The 17,351-nt window shown below is 32.6% G+C and overlaps 1 protein-coding gene across 3 annotated transcripts in view; it reads left to right on the top strand.

Annotated features, from left to right (window-relative positions):
* LOC143247427 (MFS-type transporter SLC18B1-like) overlaps positions 1-15,542 on the top strand; it is a 37,996-nt gene extending 22,454 nt beyond the window's left edge. For 2 of the 3 annotated variants that reach the window (XM_076495501.1, XM_076495503.1), the window contains 7 exons: positions 1,878-2,025; positions 3,876-3,944; positions 8,663-8,750; positions 9,116-9,255; positions 11,766-11,864; positions 12,823-12,914; positions 14,390-15,542. In XM_076495501.1, coding sequence (XP_076351616.1) covers positions 1,878-2,025; positions 3,876-3,944; positions 8,663-8,750; positions 9,116-9,255; positions 11,766-11,864; positions 12,823-12,914; positions 14,390-14,468 — 715 coding nt within the window. In that variant the 3' untranslated portion in view covers positions 14,469-15,542. The remainder of the gene's footprint in view (positions 1-1,877; positions 2,026-3,875; positions 3,945-8,662; positions 8,751-9,115; positions 9,256-11,765; positions 11,865-12,822; positions 12,915-14,389) is intronic. The other variant, XM_076495502.1, reaches the window with a different exon arrangement.
* The last annotated feature ends 1,809 nt before the right edge of the window (positions 15,543-17,351 follow it).

Genomic DNA, 17,351 nt, shown 5'->3' on the forward strand with positions numbered 1-17,351 from the left:
GTTCTGCTGTTTTCAATAGTTCAAATGGTTATTTTGCTTCCAAAAGTTCTACAAACTGTTCTGCACATGTTCCCTTCAGCATCCATCTTTTAATACGTATTTTATTGGAGCATGGATCTTTCTTTTCCACTTTTCCAGCGTAATTGTTACTAGCACTGGTTTGAGCTACGATCTGTTGTTACACTCGAAATCACCTTACAATCACTTACACATTTCCATAGTGCTTTTTGCACTAAAGTGTATCTACTTGTGATCTTACATTAACGCTTCTATAGATACACTTTGGCTATCTAGCTTCTCAAATAATGTGTTAACTACTATCCATGCATTGCTGACACACAAATCTAATAGCTTTCCTTTCTTGTTGCATATATAACAACTGGGCTTTCCAAGATAATCCTCCCATCTTGTCCTGTCTTACGCAACATGTGTATTAACGACTCTCAGAATTAGTAAAAACTCTTCGTCTCGTGTCAAGCCACCTTTTTTTTTTACCTGAATTATTATTCTCAATTATCTGTTACTGTCTCTAATCGGCTCCACCTTTTCTAATTTCCACACTAAGGAAAGTTTCACTACTCTTACCTTTTCAGATATACAGATGTCTGAATGAAACTGACAGAAATACTTTTAATATTAGCATATGTATTTTGGAATGTCGTTACTCGTGTTTCCAACACATCTACGATATTTTTGGAATCTGTAAATTTCGTTATATTTTATGCATCGGTTACAATAAATTTGTTCCTCGCTGGGACAGTAGTAAGTATATGGATTTATAAAGTTAAAATCAGGGATTCGATTACCCTCGGTGGACACAGCAGATAGTCCGATGTGACTTTGCTATAAGAAAAACACACACACAATGAATTTATTAGATAAACAAATGATGTATTGTTTCTGTCTGTTAAAACAGATATTGGTATCTTCACAACTGTACTGGCATCCGCATAACCAGTTTACCTAAGATAACAGCATTGATGGTTCTTGGTATTGTTTACATTATCAATTAAAGCTATCGATTTTTACTCACTATGTACATGTTGGTTTCATATAGTAAGATTATTTTTCATACTTCAATACTTCTTTGTTCTGAAGTGAAATTCCACATAAAATGAGTTGTGTAAAAAGTCACAAGGAAGTTAAACTTTCGATATATTATTAGTTCTGTTTGTACATTTTTAGTAGTAATGAAATCCTATCATCGTCTGTCATAAACACTTTTTGTTTTTCAATTCCAACATTATACACATAGTTTTGCCAGTAATTAGTATTTATGGTTAATGTTTTTGGGTTCTTATTAATCTTAAAAATACGAAGTTTTCTCTTACGTATTTCATATCAGAAACATCGTTTGATTTTAGATTTGAAATTGTACAACAATACTACTTGCTACAACAAACGAAATAAATAAGTCAAGTTAATAATAACTTCACATCTACACATGTCAACATCACATCTACACATGCCAACATCACGCCTACACACGTCAATGTACTTTATTTTATAACAAGACATTATAGAGTAATTAATTTGTTACAATGAGATGCTGTATCGCAAAAAAGATTCTTTAAACCAGAACACACAAAAGTATTGCGTATAAAATACAAGGAACATATTATCGCACGATGATTATCACAGAAAAAAACGTTTCCCAGTGTGAGTTTGCAGCTGAAATTGGAAGTCTGACAATAGTTACTTAATTATTTAATTAAAACATGAAATTAAGAGTGATTACAACATTAAACTGTTTCATCGTCTTTTGTTTTCAAAAACATTGAAACGTTTTTATAGGGTAAATACAACAGTGTAAGCTGGAAGCGTGATATTTGGCATTTTATGTAAGTAGTTTTGTATATTTGTTGTATTTAAATTAGATTCATAGACCGTGCTCCTAGTGGAACCCCCTTCATTGTTCTCGCCTTTACCATTAGAATAGTGGAAGGTTTGGGCTCTGCATCGTTTATGACTGCAGCTAATTCTGTGTGTGCGGGAGAATTTCGTGATCAAGTCGCCACGACTTTGGTGAGATAACCTTCTGATGTAATTTAGATTTCTAACTCAAAATATATTTATAACAGTATTTTTATTCTATATTTATTGAAAATAAAAGTAACATTTTCAGTTTATTATCCATAACAAGGCTTTGAAACCAATCCTGAATAGACGCACAAACAAAAAACCTAAAATATACATGCCGAAATAAGTTCATACAAAGTACGTTTTTGCATCAATGGGACACCAAACTTCGACCTTCTAATTTATAATCTGGAAAACCAACTTTAGTTTGATTAGTCCTAGCTTATTTTCAAATGATGTCTTCGTGACGAATAAATAAAATGTTCTAATAGCTTGTAAATGAAATTTTTCAGTGACATTTGGGATGGCACTATACCTTCTTATCGGGATGCTCTCTTGACAAAATGTGATATAACCAATAGCTTTTACATCGCCGTATTATCTTCTAAATATTATATTTTAAGGGAAATTTCTGTGTTTTCTTTCATTCTCCAAATATCGCGTTAATTAAAAAAAAAGTATAGTTGATCATTCTGTTGAAATTTTCTTTTCAAATTTCAAAGGAGAATTTTATTTTTATTTATCACTTGGTTTGTGAGTTATTACAAATGTTTTTGATTTACTTTAACGAAAATGATTACGCTAATGTTGCTTTAAACAGAAATCACTGGTCTCTGTGTTTCGTCATTGCAGAATACTTGATTTTCTTTAACTGTCTGTTGATTTAACACAATAAATTTTGTGTGAATATCGATTTAAGTTATAAAATATTTAACTGCTATGTTACTTGCAACATATTTATGAAAATAATTTGCCAATAGGAAATTATGAACATAGATAAAACAAAAGTGTAAATTATATTCGTTGGATGTAGCGAGTTTATGAACGAAATGGGTAAGAAAAGAAATTACTTGTAATAAAGTTTTGATTTCTGTTTAAAACTTCGTACTGATATCTCGAAGATAATCTCACATTTTGGAAAAGAAATTAGTGAAATAAATGTTCATTAAATTTATTTCTGTTTAGATTTTTATACGTTATAATTAATGATATTAGATACTTAATTTTTTTTTTTGCATATAGAATATGATAGCTTATACATAAAATATACCTGCAGGTATTCAAAGACTGTTAAAAATAATTACTGGCTTAAGCACTTTGTCAATTTTCATTATTTAACTTTAGATACACGTCAGCGACACCAAACATGCTCGACCTTTGAGCCGTGGGGGCGTTATAACGTTCTTTCAATCCCGTTATTCGTTGGTAAAAGAGTAGTCCAAGAGTTGACGGTGGGTGGTGCTGCCTTTTCTCTAGTCTTAAACTGTTAAAATAGGGACGGCTAGCGCAGATAGCCCTCGTAGCTTTGCTTAAAATTCAAACCAAACCATACACGTTAACCAAATCATACACGTTATCTGAAACCATTGTTTTAATAGAAGACATGATTTAATACTTTAACTTGGATTTGTCCGAGGTTTTTTAATGATGGGTAACGTTCCTTGTATTGAAGTAATCCAGAGAAAAGAGCCTCCTCTTCAGTAGCACTTCGGGGTTCGATACCCATGGTGAGTAGAGCTTTGTGCTTATTATTACGCAACAAGAATTTGAACAAAATATTTGCGAAACGTATATTCACTCAGAATAATTTGATGAAGAAACTAAGTTTTCATTTACATCTTTCTTTGAAAGGTTTCCTAAATTAGAAAAAAATCTGATTATGTTGCCAATTAGTTTTATATAAAAGGCAAATGTTATGTCCCACCAATGTTCCGTTTGCTTCTTGTATAATAAGTGTAAGGGTCAATTTATTTGTAAGTAGTTTTAAAATTTCGTCTTCATCTTTCTTTTTTCAGTCAATTCTACATTCATTTTTTGGCGTAGGACTAATAGTTGGTCCAACTCTTGGAGGTGGTCTATATCAGGTGAGCTGCCCTAGTTAATTATATTTTTAATTTTAATGACATTAAGTAGTTATAACATTTTATGATATAATCTACTTGAAATTGTTTACATCTAATAATATTAATTTCTTAATAGATATTTATTCTATCAATACATCCTTTTTATTAGGCAGTTTTTAAAATCTTGATTTTAGCGAAAACATTCAAAGTGTTAAGAAAATAATCAGATATTGAAATATTTCACAAGCTTATGACTATGTTTATTTACGAATGCTCAATATCTTTACGAAATTCAGCATTTAAATTCATATGCTCATAGAATACAGAAAATGTTCGACTGGTGAATACGTTTGTACGTTCTTTATTCCAAAAAATAAAAAGTGTAATCCAAATTTTTCTTTATACTGGATCATTTAATAGATTACAATATTTTATTAAACTCAAGGAAAATGTATAGTTACAGATCAGTTTAGTTAGCTGACATATTTTGCATATATGTTACACATTTAATGTGCTTATAGCAATACTAAAGAGGTTGTATATTTATTTATGCGTTGATTTTAATGTTTATAGAGATTAAATTGTCTTTATTTAAGAAAACATTACGGAAATGTATGATAAAATATAAAAATCTCCATATCCATCTAAATTACGTTTGCTTACGCATTTAACTCGCACTATGCTTAGTGTAAGTGTTTTGCGTAAGTTACAGCAATATCTCGACCGATACGCAATATATTTTAATCAATGTTAGGAGTAGCCTAAAAGTAAGGGGGGAATGGAGAGACTTACCGTGCGTTTCGTATTACATTTGTTAATATACACATTTTTCAAAACATCTGTCATGACGTGTGTGTTTTTAATATAGAATGTCTGTCAATAAGTTATATTCCACACGATAGACAGATTGCAGATAGACTATTGAGTAGCTTTGTGCTAAAACAAATATCTTTGTGCTGCAACACAACGACACTATTTCCAAGTGAACAAGCAGGACCTCCCTAATTCTTCCATCGCGTTTGTATCACAAACTTAGATGTCAATTTGAAATGGAAGCCCAAAGCATCACTTTCATACGTAGCCAACAAGGTCACTTTAACAAGAACTGTCAATACTTTCAATGTAGCAAAGGAGGTAAGGAAACCAATCTCAACTTACTGCGCAGGAGATTCAAGAGACCTAGCACCAAGTTGTAGCTCCTGCTATTTTAAACTTGCAAAACTAAACGAGTATAGTCACCAATTCAGCGAGGCGTAGGAGACAGTTCATACTGAAGGGTGTGGAAGTCCATCTTTTACGGAGCTTGAAGGTACTCGGAACTTTTGGTTGTTATAATAGCTACCAATGCACTTCCCAAACACTCAAAATGAAGTCACCGTCCAAGACAGTTAGCACTGTCTTTTTTTTCTTATGAGTAATTATAGGTGTGAATGAAGAGGTCTATCTCTGACTTCTACGTGATGTCCACCACAGAAACGAAGGTACTCATCACCGAGCTGAGTTCATTTGGATGGATTTGCTGTGCAACAAGCAAACTGCATTTGCACATCCATATTGACCATCCAATACCAGCCAGTATGAGCATAAAGCCATTGGAAATCATGACTGTACATTGTGAAGGGAGTCACATACTTTTGTAAGCACAAATGGTCTTCCATGGTTTACTACAGATGAAGCATAGTGTGATGACCAAATATAATACACTTATAACGCTAAAACATAAAATTCACTGTTTCCTACCCAAAAAGCAGACAACACTTGATTACCTGATCCAACTTGAAGAATTTCTCATGGATTACAAGCTAATTTCATTTGTTAATTATTAAGTTGTGTAAAGCGTTGAATGTGATGAAGCTATGTGTTTCACCTTATCATCACCTCTCTGATTGGGTAATGAAACCTATGAAGCAGATACTTGCAAAATATGTTATTGACTGTAATAAACAAATACCAAACTCCATGCATTATGATAGCATAGTGCACAATGGAGTAGAGGTTGAATAATTGTTAGCTAAGCATGCTTCTTTTTTGGTTGGGAAATATTGTTTCCTGTGAATGTTAAGCGTGATTGTCACTAAAGTAGATATGCTACGGGGTTCACAAGAATATCTTAGGTATGAAAGATCTGAATTGGAAAATGCACACAAGTCTGCAGGCCAAAAGATAATGAAGGCTGCTATATGGTAAAAGAGATGTCATAACAAGATAGTTAGGGAACATATATTTTATGATAGGGGTGAGGTATGGCTTTGGAACATTCCAGCGATATAAAAGCACCTGACTTATAGCTGGAAGGGTCTGTATTTAGTACTTCAATAGATCAGGCCATTAAAGTACAAGAAACGGTAGTAACATGGTAAAATGTAAACATGTACAGCATGTCAACAAGCTGCAGCTGGATGTTACTGATGAGCTTCTTGATCATAAATCATAAGCACTGTTTTCATCATCTCAGGCTAAGGAAATAAAAAACAAACAAAGTTTATTTATTACTGAAGTTAAGCACAAAGGTAAACAATGGGTCATCAGTGTTCTACCTACCACGGGCATTGAAACACAATTTCTAGCGTAGTGAGTTTGAAGACATACCATTGTGCTACTAAGGGGGGCGGCGATAGAGAAAGTTCTTTTCTGGCTGTGGAAGAAAAGTGTGATGAGAAATTACCTGAATAAGATGTGTTGTAGCTGTTCAAGGAGATGCCTAACTTCTTATTACTATGGCTGGGAGTAAATACCAGAGCAACAGCTACGATAGTAATTTGGTTGAAGAATTATTAACTGGAAGGAACAAGAATTTCTTTCTTTCTGAGCTATCAAGGGAACTTTGTCGTAAAATGATTGTCACTTTATTGCTTTACATTTAAGACAGTCATTTGTTGCAAAAACAAACGACTCAAAGGAAGAAACAACCCTCCCTTTCTGTAATGTTCATTGTACGATGTGTGTTATTACCCCTGACTATCATTGTACGATGTGTGTTATTATCCCTGACTATCGCAAAGTTTACTGATCACAAGATCGAGGAAGCCAAATGTGTGTTAAAGCTCTTACTTTCTAAGCTATATAGCATAGTTTTGCTGTGAGATATCTGTTCGATTATTATACAGTTATGAAGACAAGTACCAGTGACTGTAACTCCTGAAACTTTAACAGTTTGCAGAACTGTAAATGACAGGCAGGAATTCAAAACTTGCTGAAAGAGCAACGTTACCATTACTTTCTGTAGTAAAATTTTCAGTTGACTTAAAATCTCTCTCTTCATCTGGCAGTTTGAAGAATTTATATGGAACAGATCTTGTAATACTAGAAAGATTATTTTCACTATACGTAAATGTGTAAGACTTCTCCACGTGCAGAAAAGGAGTTGTATTATCGCTCAACGTAAAATGGTTTGTTATGAATATGAGTGGAATAGTTTTTGTTTCTCTGAACATTCCTCTTTTTACGTTTCTGTAGCTCCATCTAAATTGAGTATATCAACTTTTGTATGAAACACATTATTTTGACAGTTCAACTACTGGAGACAACCGAGGATGGTAACTGTATTATACTATGGATTATTGTATTTAGTTTAGGTTGGTACAAATATGTATTGATATATACTTTAGTGAAAGCATCGATATTAATCTGAGCTTCAAGTTAATTTGAATCAATTTGACTAATTATTATCGTTGTATATCATGATTGTGATAGCATGTTTTTAATTTAATGGATCATAGATGACAGCACATAATGATATAACTATTGATAGTATCTGTTACTATTGCAATAATCGTACATGAAGCAGAGGCAATCTTTATACAGTTACTAGTTATATAAAAATGTTTAGGAGTGAGTAGTTTTTCGAGATTTGTGACTGTAATGCAAATCACTTTCACGTATCAACTCCCAAATACTGTCTCCCATCATGTTTTCGTTACACGCTCCCAGGTCACAAAAGCAAACTTTGAAGAAAAAAACAGGTCTTTTTTATTTACTTTAGGGATAAGCAATTGGGAAAAAAACACTTTCTGCCCAGGAACAATAAAAAGTAAAAAGTACTGTTACGGTTACCGTGAATAAAATATTAACCTGCAATGTTGGTAGAGTATTAGATGACAAAGACGAGTAGTTGTGTATATCACGTTAAAAATGCTTTTAAAACATCATTTGTGTTTGTAGAGTTGAAAAGGTATTGGAGTGATGATGGCTATTTAATGATGTATAAGTAAACTGTTTGAAGAGTTTTGAATTTTATTTCAAATGTGAGAATTATTAACTTAAACATGTCTCGTGCAAAAGTCTCATAAACGTGTCTGCAAACTTGCAAAACATAAATATAGTATGAAGTTTGCTTGGTGATTTAATGAATTAAATAGAACCTACATAGAACATACGAGTATGAAAATCGTCATCCGAAATCATATGCAGGCAATTTGTATCAAGATATGCAATATATAAGCTGTATTCTGTTGTATTCTGCTGTATTCTGCATAGTCAAACTGATTTAAACATTATCCTTCCACGTTGTTGTGGCCATCGGTTTCTTGAACGCAGTTACCTGAAAAACGGAAAAGACTTCAGATATTCATATATCTTTTGTCAAGAAAGATCGTTACATCCAATTAATTTCTGTTATAACTCATTTCAAATACATTAAACATATTATTGGTAGATGTTTAATTTAGACTCATTACTTTCAGAATTTCATAATTAATAATATTATTATTTAGAATATTTATTCTAATTTCTACGTTTAGGTAGGAGGATTTGCATTGCCTTTTGTGGTTCTTGGAAGTTTACTGCTACTGGGTATTGCTAAAGTTTTTTTCTTGTTACCAGAGACAGGTAAGTGTTGAACAGAACGCCTGAAAATTTTATTAACCTCTTTGTTGCTAATTATAATGCTACTCAATGACAATCGAAAACCGATTTTTACTGTTATAAACCTTCAGTCTTACCAGTGAGGAACCGCCTGAAATAAAAATACTCTGAGTATTCAAAAACATTTCATAAAAAACTATGATTATATTAATTTATTAGATATGTTCTTATTAAGAGCATGCTACGTAGTGAAACTGTTATATACATATTAATATCCTACTCATTATTACTAAAGATTACGAAGAAGAATACAATAGAAAGGTAGCGTTGTAATAAATATTTTTTAGGACTAAAATATTTTATGTTTTGAAAGTTTCTGTTGATTTCAGAGTGGAAAAATGAAGAAAAGTCTGGTGGATTTTTCAAGCTTTTATCAAATTTTGGAATAATTATAAATTCATTAGTAATAATTTCGTCTCTCCTTGCCATTGGATTTAATGTAGCTACGCTGGAACCACACTTACGCCAGGTAAACTTTCTTGAACTTACATAATATTTATGTAAACTAAGCACATAGCATCTTTAGATTGAGGTATTGTATTTACTTTTTACTTAATAAATTTGATTTAAAATTTATCTTCACTGACTTAATTATCCAAACAAATATTCTTTTCTAAATATTGGTGAGGAGATGTGTATTTTAAAGGGATTGTCAGTGATACATAACGCACATGGATGGCAGAGATGTTAAAATAAAGCGCATACAGCTAAGATTTTCATCACTGGTTATAGTAACATCAAAATATAAATTATCCTTTAGACCTTAAAATGAGTAAGAAAACAACCGTTGATATAATTTCATGTTAACCTACAGTAAGTTGGGTTATGTTATGATATTTTATTCAATACTACAATAGGACATAATTCCATGGTAACATACAGCTACTTTGTTTACGATACATAACATTTTGACAATCCTTCAGTGTTATATAATTATACGCTAACCTGAGTTAGTTGGGTTATGACACAACACGTTGTTTAATACACCAAAGTGATATAATTCTACGGTAACAACTAGTTGAGATATAATTTAACATTTTGCCCAATTATTCAATGTACTATAATTACATATACAACTGGTTAGGTTATGATATTACCTTTTGTCCAGTTCTTCAGTAAGCCTGATGTCAGCCAACTTTATTTTCTAACTTGAACCTTAACGAATTTCATTATAATTTTCTAATAATATAATCAGATACAGATACAATATCTTATTCTGCACCAGAACTTATCATTAGGTGGACGACTTACTACACCTACACCAAAACACCAGTCACTTCGAAACTGGACTCATTAAATGGTCTGATCTACTTACTACACCTACACCGAAACACCAGTCACTTTGACACTGGACTCATTAAATGGTCTGATCTACTTACTACACCTACACCGAAACACCAGTCACTTTGACACTGGACTCATTAAATGATCTGATCTACTTACTACACCTACACCGAAACACCAGTCACTTTGACACTGGACTCATTAAATGATCTGATCTACTTACTACACCTACACCGAAACACCAGTCACTTTGAAACTGGACTCATTAAATGGTCTGATCTACTTACTACACCTACACCGAAACACCAGTCACTTTGACACTGGACTCATTAAATGATCTGATCTACTTACTACACCTACACCGAAACACCAGTCACTTTGACACTGGACTCATTAAATGGTCTGATCTACTTACTACACCTACACCAAAACACCAGTCACTTCGAAACTGGACTCATTAAATGGTCTGATCTACTTACTACACCTACACCGAAACACCAGTCACTTTGAAACTGGACTCATTAAATGGTCTGATCTATTTACTACACCTACACCGAAACACCAGTTAATTTGAAAGTGAACTCATTAAATGATCTGATCTACTTACTACACCTACACCGAAACACCAGTCACTTTGACACTGGACTCATTAAATGGTCTGATCTACTTATTACACCTACACCGAAACACCAGTCACTTTGAAAGTGAACTCATTGAATGGTCTGATCTACTTACTACACCTACACCGAAACACCAGTCACTTTGAAAGTGAACTCATTAAATGATCTGATCTACTTACTACACCTACACCGAAACACCAGTCACTTTGACACTGGACTCATTAAATGATCTGATCTACTTACTACACCTACACCGAAACACCAGTCACTTTGACACTGGACTCATTAAATGGTCTGATCTACTTACTACACCTACACCGAAACACCAGTCACTTTGAAACTGGACTCATTAAATGGTCTGATCTACTTATTACACCTACACCGAAACACCAGTCACTTTGAAAGTGAACTCATTAAATGGTCTGATCTACTTACCACACCTACACCGAAACACCAGTCACTTTGAAACTGGACTCATTAAATGATCTGATTTACTTACTACACCAACACTGGAAAACTGTTATTACAAATCACTTTGACGTCTTATGTTGTATGGAAAATAACGCCGAATTTGGAGAAGCATGATTCATTGCAAGTTAATAAAGGTTATTTTCTTCATATAACTAAGCTAGTTAGTAGCACGTTTTGAATGCTATTTGTCGTGATATTATGCTTCAGAACGCGTATCAGTCTTCATAACCTTTGGTATAATGCAACATACAATGTTTATTCAAATGTGTTAAAGATGAATCTTCGTATATATTTGTTTAAATAGCTGTTAATCACTGGTTGAATTAGATGATTTTTTATGTTTATGCCTGTTATTTATGTATATAGTTCAATAACGTATATATTAGGCTAAGGATGAAAGTGTAAATTTTCTAGAACTGTATATATAAAGCTTTATGATAAAGACATGTAAGGATTTGCTTTTTTTTGTCGAGTATAAGATGAATACAGCTTTAGTTAACTCGTCAAATGTTTGTTTGATTATTCTCTGCTAATGAGATAGTATCTCATGACCGTATTACTAGTTTTGTTGCTAAGAGGTTATTCTTTATGTTTATTTATCTAGTTTGACTTAGAGGGAGGTGTTTTAGGGACCATCTTCATTATAAACGGAGGAATTTATGCGTTTACTTCCCCAATATTTGGGAGGATATGCGATAAAGGTGTGAGTACAGACCAATTCGGTAATCTTACTTCAGATCTCTTTACTTTAGATGAATTAGTATATTAAAATTTTACCAAAGTTCGGTTACTTTTGGTGAACTAGCATAATAAAACTTACATAAGGTCGGCTTTCTTTTGATGAGCGAATATATTAAAACTTAAATAAAGTTGGCTTAGTTTCGATAAGAGAGCATATTGAATCTTACACCAGATCTGTTTACTTATGATGGAGTTCCCCGCTGATACAGCGGTAAGTCTACGGATTTACAACCCTAAAATCAGGGATTCGATTCCTCTCTGTGGACTTAGCAGATAGCCTGAGGTCCTTTGTTATAAGAAAATACACACACACATTTATGATGGATATTTATATTAAAAGTTAATCAGATGGTCTTGCTTTTGATGAACTCGTATATTGTAACTTACTTTAGGTTGGCTTACTTTTGATGAACTAGTATATTGTAATTTACTTTGTTAACCTGAAGATGACCTAAGAATGTCAAATGTTGTTCTGTACTTTATTTTAATTAAAGTTTTAATACCCATACCAGCCATCTTAAGAATGCATTTTTACTTTAAGTAGGTATTTCGTCATCACGAAGGGTTTTTATTTCATGTTACATAACTTTATTATTACATTTTACATTTATATTAATATTTGAAGTGGGGAGGAAGATATTTATCAATTAAAAATGTAATAATAAAATTATTGACAGTTATGTTTAGCAGAACAGCTTTCCTATTAACAAAACTTATTTTAACATTTATTTGTAGAAGTTACTTCAATTCGAGAAGACCCACTAGTATATTTAAGACAATAATTTAAATGTCTTATCTTACGTTTCTCTTTTATTTTATAAAGTCTTATTAAATGCCTCCTTTTAAAGCGATATGCTTCCTATAGGCATATTAATATTTCATATGGAAATGAAAACAAAATCATTTTTCTTCTCCTTCAGGTTCCCCCTAAAGTTTTGTGTACGTTTGGCAGTTTTCTGTGTGCTTTAAGTTTTGTATTTATTGGACCTGCACCATATTTTTCATTCTCTGCGTAAGTGCTTGCTTGCATTTCAATTGTTTTAGTTAAATGTGTTTGATACTTAGTTCTAAAATATATATTTTCTAACTGTTCTTGCAAGATGAATTCTAGTTACAGATTGCATCATAGAAGTGATTACGTTTATATTTCACTTTTTGAGAGATCAGTTAGAGTACAAACTGTATTCAACTTTCACTTGGCTATTCTTCTTTCAAATGTACTCGACTTGTGTTTGAACTCTGACGAAAGCTTCTTGACCAAATAAATAAAATAAGGGTATGTGTGAGATGTGGCGAAAGCGTTAAAGGTATAAAGAAAACACAAACAAACAAGTAGACAGGAGAACTACATGTATTTATAAATTCTAATTGCACTTTATTATTTTTGTATGCTTATAAAGTGGCTATCTCTATAGATGATACGTATTTCACCCTCGTATATATCGAGGTCACAGCAAATTCTTTTCCACAGTAGAAAGAAGTTCTACTCAATAGTGCAGGCCCGGCATGGCCAGGTGAGTTAAGGCATTCGACTCGTAATCCGAGGGTCGCGCGTTCGAATCCCGGTCGCACCAAACATGCTCGCCCTTTCAGTCGTGGGGTCGTTACAAGGTCACGGTCAATCCCACTATTCGTTGATAAAAGAATAGCTCGAGAGTTGACGGTGGGTGGTAATGATTAGCTGCCTTCCCTCTAGTCTTACATTGCTAAATTAGGGACGGCTAGCGCAGATAGCCCTTGAATAGCTTTGTGCCGGGCCACTTGAGGGCTGAAATGTCAGCTTTACGGAAGAAGTTTTACCTATTATTCCAGTAGTCCATTTATATTTTTTCCACTTGTAACTTTTTTATTTATATAATCCTATTTCCTGAGGAACGACTATCTGTAAAACTGTAAAAATCAATGTAAAAAGACGAAAAATAAGCGATATTTGGCATAAACTGTCTCCAAAGAAGCAAATATTACATCGACCCAGTTTTACCTAAACTTATAATGACTGTTGCTATTTTGACTGTGATAAACACAACTCTTTACTTACAAACACATCTCCGCCTAGACAAAACAGAAGTCGTAAACCTAAACCTAATTTGTGCGTGACACGCCTTCACTTCTCACTGACTTTTAAGAATTTAACTTTTCACACGTGTTGATTGGTTAGTTCATCTATTAATAACTGGAAACAGTAAAGTCAATTGTCAATTGATCGTCACATTTTGGAAAAATTTGTTTCTCCAGTTAGAAATTTGGTGGTTTCAGAAAGAGAGAGACAAAAAAGATAATCCTAATTACAAGTTTGTTATCACAGAAACGGTGCCGGCATTGGTAAGTTTGTGGTTATATCGGTGATAGGAACATGCTATGCAATATATAGAAATATAATTTGAAAGTTTCTTTTACGTGTTATGTGTTCTAGTGTTGTATAATATATCACTTTCACGGGAACCTTGAAATATATATGATTTATTTATAATTTATGTTTTGTTGCAGTGAACTTTGGCTGATCATAGTATCACTTTCCATCTTTGGATTGGGACTATCAGCCAAGATTGTACCAGCGTTTTTTTAGCACGCTCAAGGAAACAATGTAGGTCCATTTTTCTCACCATAATAAGTCGACACTTCTCTTGGGAATCAGATAATTTTTGTAAATTCATTAAAAATAAAAATCTCCAAAGATATCTATTACAAACTTTTAAAGTAAATAAAATCACTAAACATAAGGTCGCTTAATATATATCTGGTGTCAGATAAAATTACTCCAGACCTCACGGTTTGTGCTGTTTTAAAGGTGTATGCAGGTATTTTTATTCATAATGAATGTAATCACCTACAACGCATAGCGGTCACCAACTACTTCCTCAGGAAACACCCGAACAAAAAAAGCTATTTGCGTCCGTGGGTAGCAGAACCGAAATTATCTAGTCTACTACAAAGGCAGTGATGTAGAATGCACGTGACAGAGCCACCATTTAGTAATTCTATAAAGACGTAAACCGGTAACAAACATGTAAACAAGATAGGAGCATTCGTGGGCCAACGCTCTGCCCGGTACACTCACTTAGCTTCACTTGTTTGAACTTCTTTTTATCTGAAAGTATGTGAAGGTCATCGTCTGTAAAACAAAGGTGGCTGATATGAGAACACTATGTGAACGGATAAAATAGCTATTGTAATGCTTGATATACTGACTGACTATTGTCTCTAGCCTACAAATTGAGAACATAGAGAAGTGTTATGATGGCATATGAAGTGTGTCAAAAAACTTCATACATGGGATGTTAATACATTACAAACTGTAGGTTCAAAACTGTAACTGTCTTGTGGCTCGGGTTTATCAAACTATTTTCGGACATTCCTCAAAATCATACCTATATTGTGTGTATGTTCGTACGTACGTATATATAAAGTCATCTAGGAGAACAATTTTTCTAAAGATTATATGTGTAGTTCGTTAGTATTATAAGACCTTGTTCAGCAGCTGAATTCCATGTATTTGGTAGAGGTTCTAAAGTTGTGTGACGTTTTTGTTGAATTTGCAGCAACCTTGGATTTCCTGACAATTTTTCAACGAAGACTTTAGTGTCAGCCATATTTTCTTCATCTATATCTATTGGGTAAGGCACAGAATACCAATTCTTTCATAAGTGTTTCCATTACTGAATAAGATACAATGAATTTAAAAAAGTGACATAATTCCAGTCAAATATGGCATCTCATAATTTGTTTTCCATGTTCATTAAGTATATCTCTTTTGTGATTACTAAGTACGACATATTTATATAAGTAAGAGTATTATTAAAACGACTAACACCACTCTTGCATACTGTGTATAAAATGCAAAATTAGAATATTAACGCTACAATCTTATACTTGAAAAGAGCACCATGTATACAAAATTCCAGTTTAATTTATAGTATTTAGATTGTTTATTACCAACACTAATTTTTATTTTACTGGCATCAAAATATAAAGTATAGGGTATATATTTGTTATTAAGTTTTAGCTTATAGATTAATTGCTAAATTTTAGAAATAAAACAACTGTTATCTTAGGGTATATATAAACTGTAAAGTATTAGATTATAGACAAACTTTTAAAGTTTAGGGATTATACTAAGTGCTAAATTTATTGTGTTTTCTGAGAGGTACAGGGGGTGGACAAAAAGTGATCCTCTTATTACATAAAAGAAACGTATGTAAAACTATGTAGAATACACTCAACGAGATTTCTTCAAATATAATATCAAATTTTAATTTTGACACTGGCTTTCGTAAATACCTGAATGGTTTTATTTACATTTTCTAATAGTTTTTCGTCCATGCCCTGTATATGTTAGAATATTTTCGTAGTGTTGTTTGTTTAAGTTTAAGTTAAACACAAAGCCACACAATACGCTCTCTGTGCTCTGCTCACTACGGGTATCGAAACACAGTTTCCATTGGTGAAAGTACACAGACATGCCGCTGTGCCACTGGGGTGCTTAATAGAGTATACATGTTCCCTTAAATATTTAGAGTTGATAGAAAGTGATTAATAATACATATATGATAATATCAACATTAAATGTTAGGATACGTACTAACCATTTAATTGTTATGGCATATACTAAACGTTAGATGTTGAAGTAATATTGTACGTGTTAAATATGGGGAACATATGGACTGTGAACTCTTAATGTATACTCTAACTGTTGTATATTGTAGGTTACAAATACTCGGGTTGATACAATAGTAGCTGTGAAATCTTACAGTATAAACGAACACTTAAATATCAAGGTTCATATTAATTACTAAATGTTATGTGTATTTGCAGCTGTTAAATGCTAAGCATTTTTTAACAGTTATATATTACAGTGTTTATTGTTAGGGTGCATAATAACCGTGAAATGTGACGAAATATATTAATTACTAATCATTAGCCTCAACACTAAATGTTACATGCTATGGTATATTCTAATTTTCAAATGATAAAGTAAGATTACCTATTAAATTTTAGTGTATATAGTAACTGTTAAGTGTTAATGTACGTATTAAGTGTTAAACACTGTGATATATACAAAATATTAAATGTTGAAGCATAAAATAGCTGTTAAATATAAGGGTATATAACTAAGTATTAAATGTTTGTGTATATACTAACTTACATATTAACTTTTTAATGGTAGGAAAGGTATTGACTAGCTTTTAAATGTTGTGGCATAAATTAGCTGATACTGATTATGACACACTATAGTTTTAATGTTAAAGTATGTACTAGCTATTAGATATTAGTGTATATAAAAGCTTTTCAATATTAGAGTGCATACTAGCTATTAAACTTTAGGTGTATGCCATCTGTTAATTATTGGCATATATACTGATTATTAAATGTTGAGTATATACAATTTTTAAGTATATGGGCATATGCAAATTGTTAATTTTTAGGACATATATAATGTTAAATATTAAAC

The sequence above is a fragment of the Tachypleus tridentatus genome, chromosome 3, assembly GCF_004210375.1.
Source record: "Tachypleus tridentatus isolate NWPU-2018 chromosome 3, ASM421037v1, whole genome shotgun sequence".
NCBI classification, from domain to species: domain Eukaryota; kingdom Metazoa; phylum Arthropoda; class Merostomata; order Xiphosura; family Limulidae; genus Tachypleus; species Tachypleus tridentatus.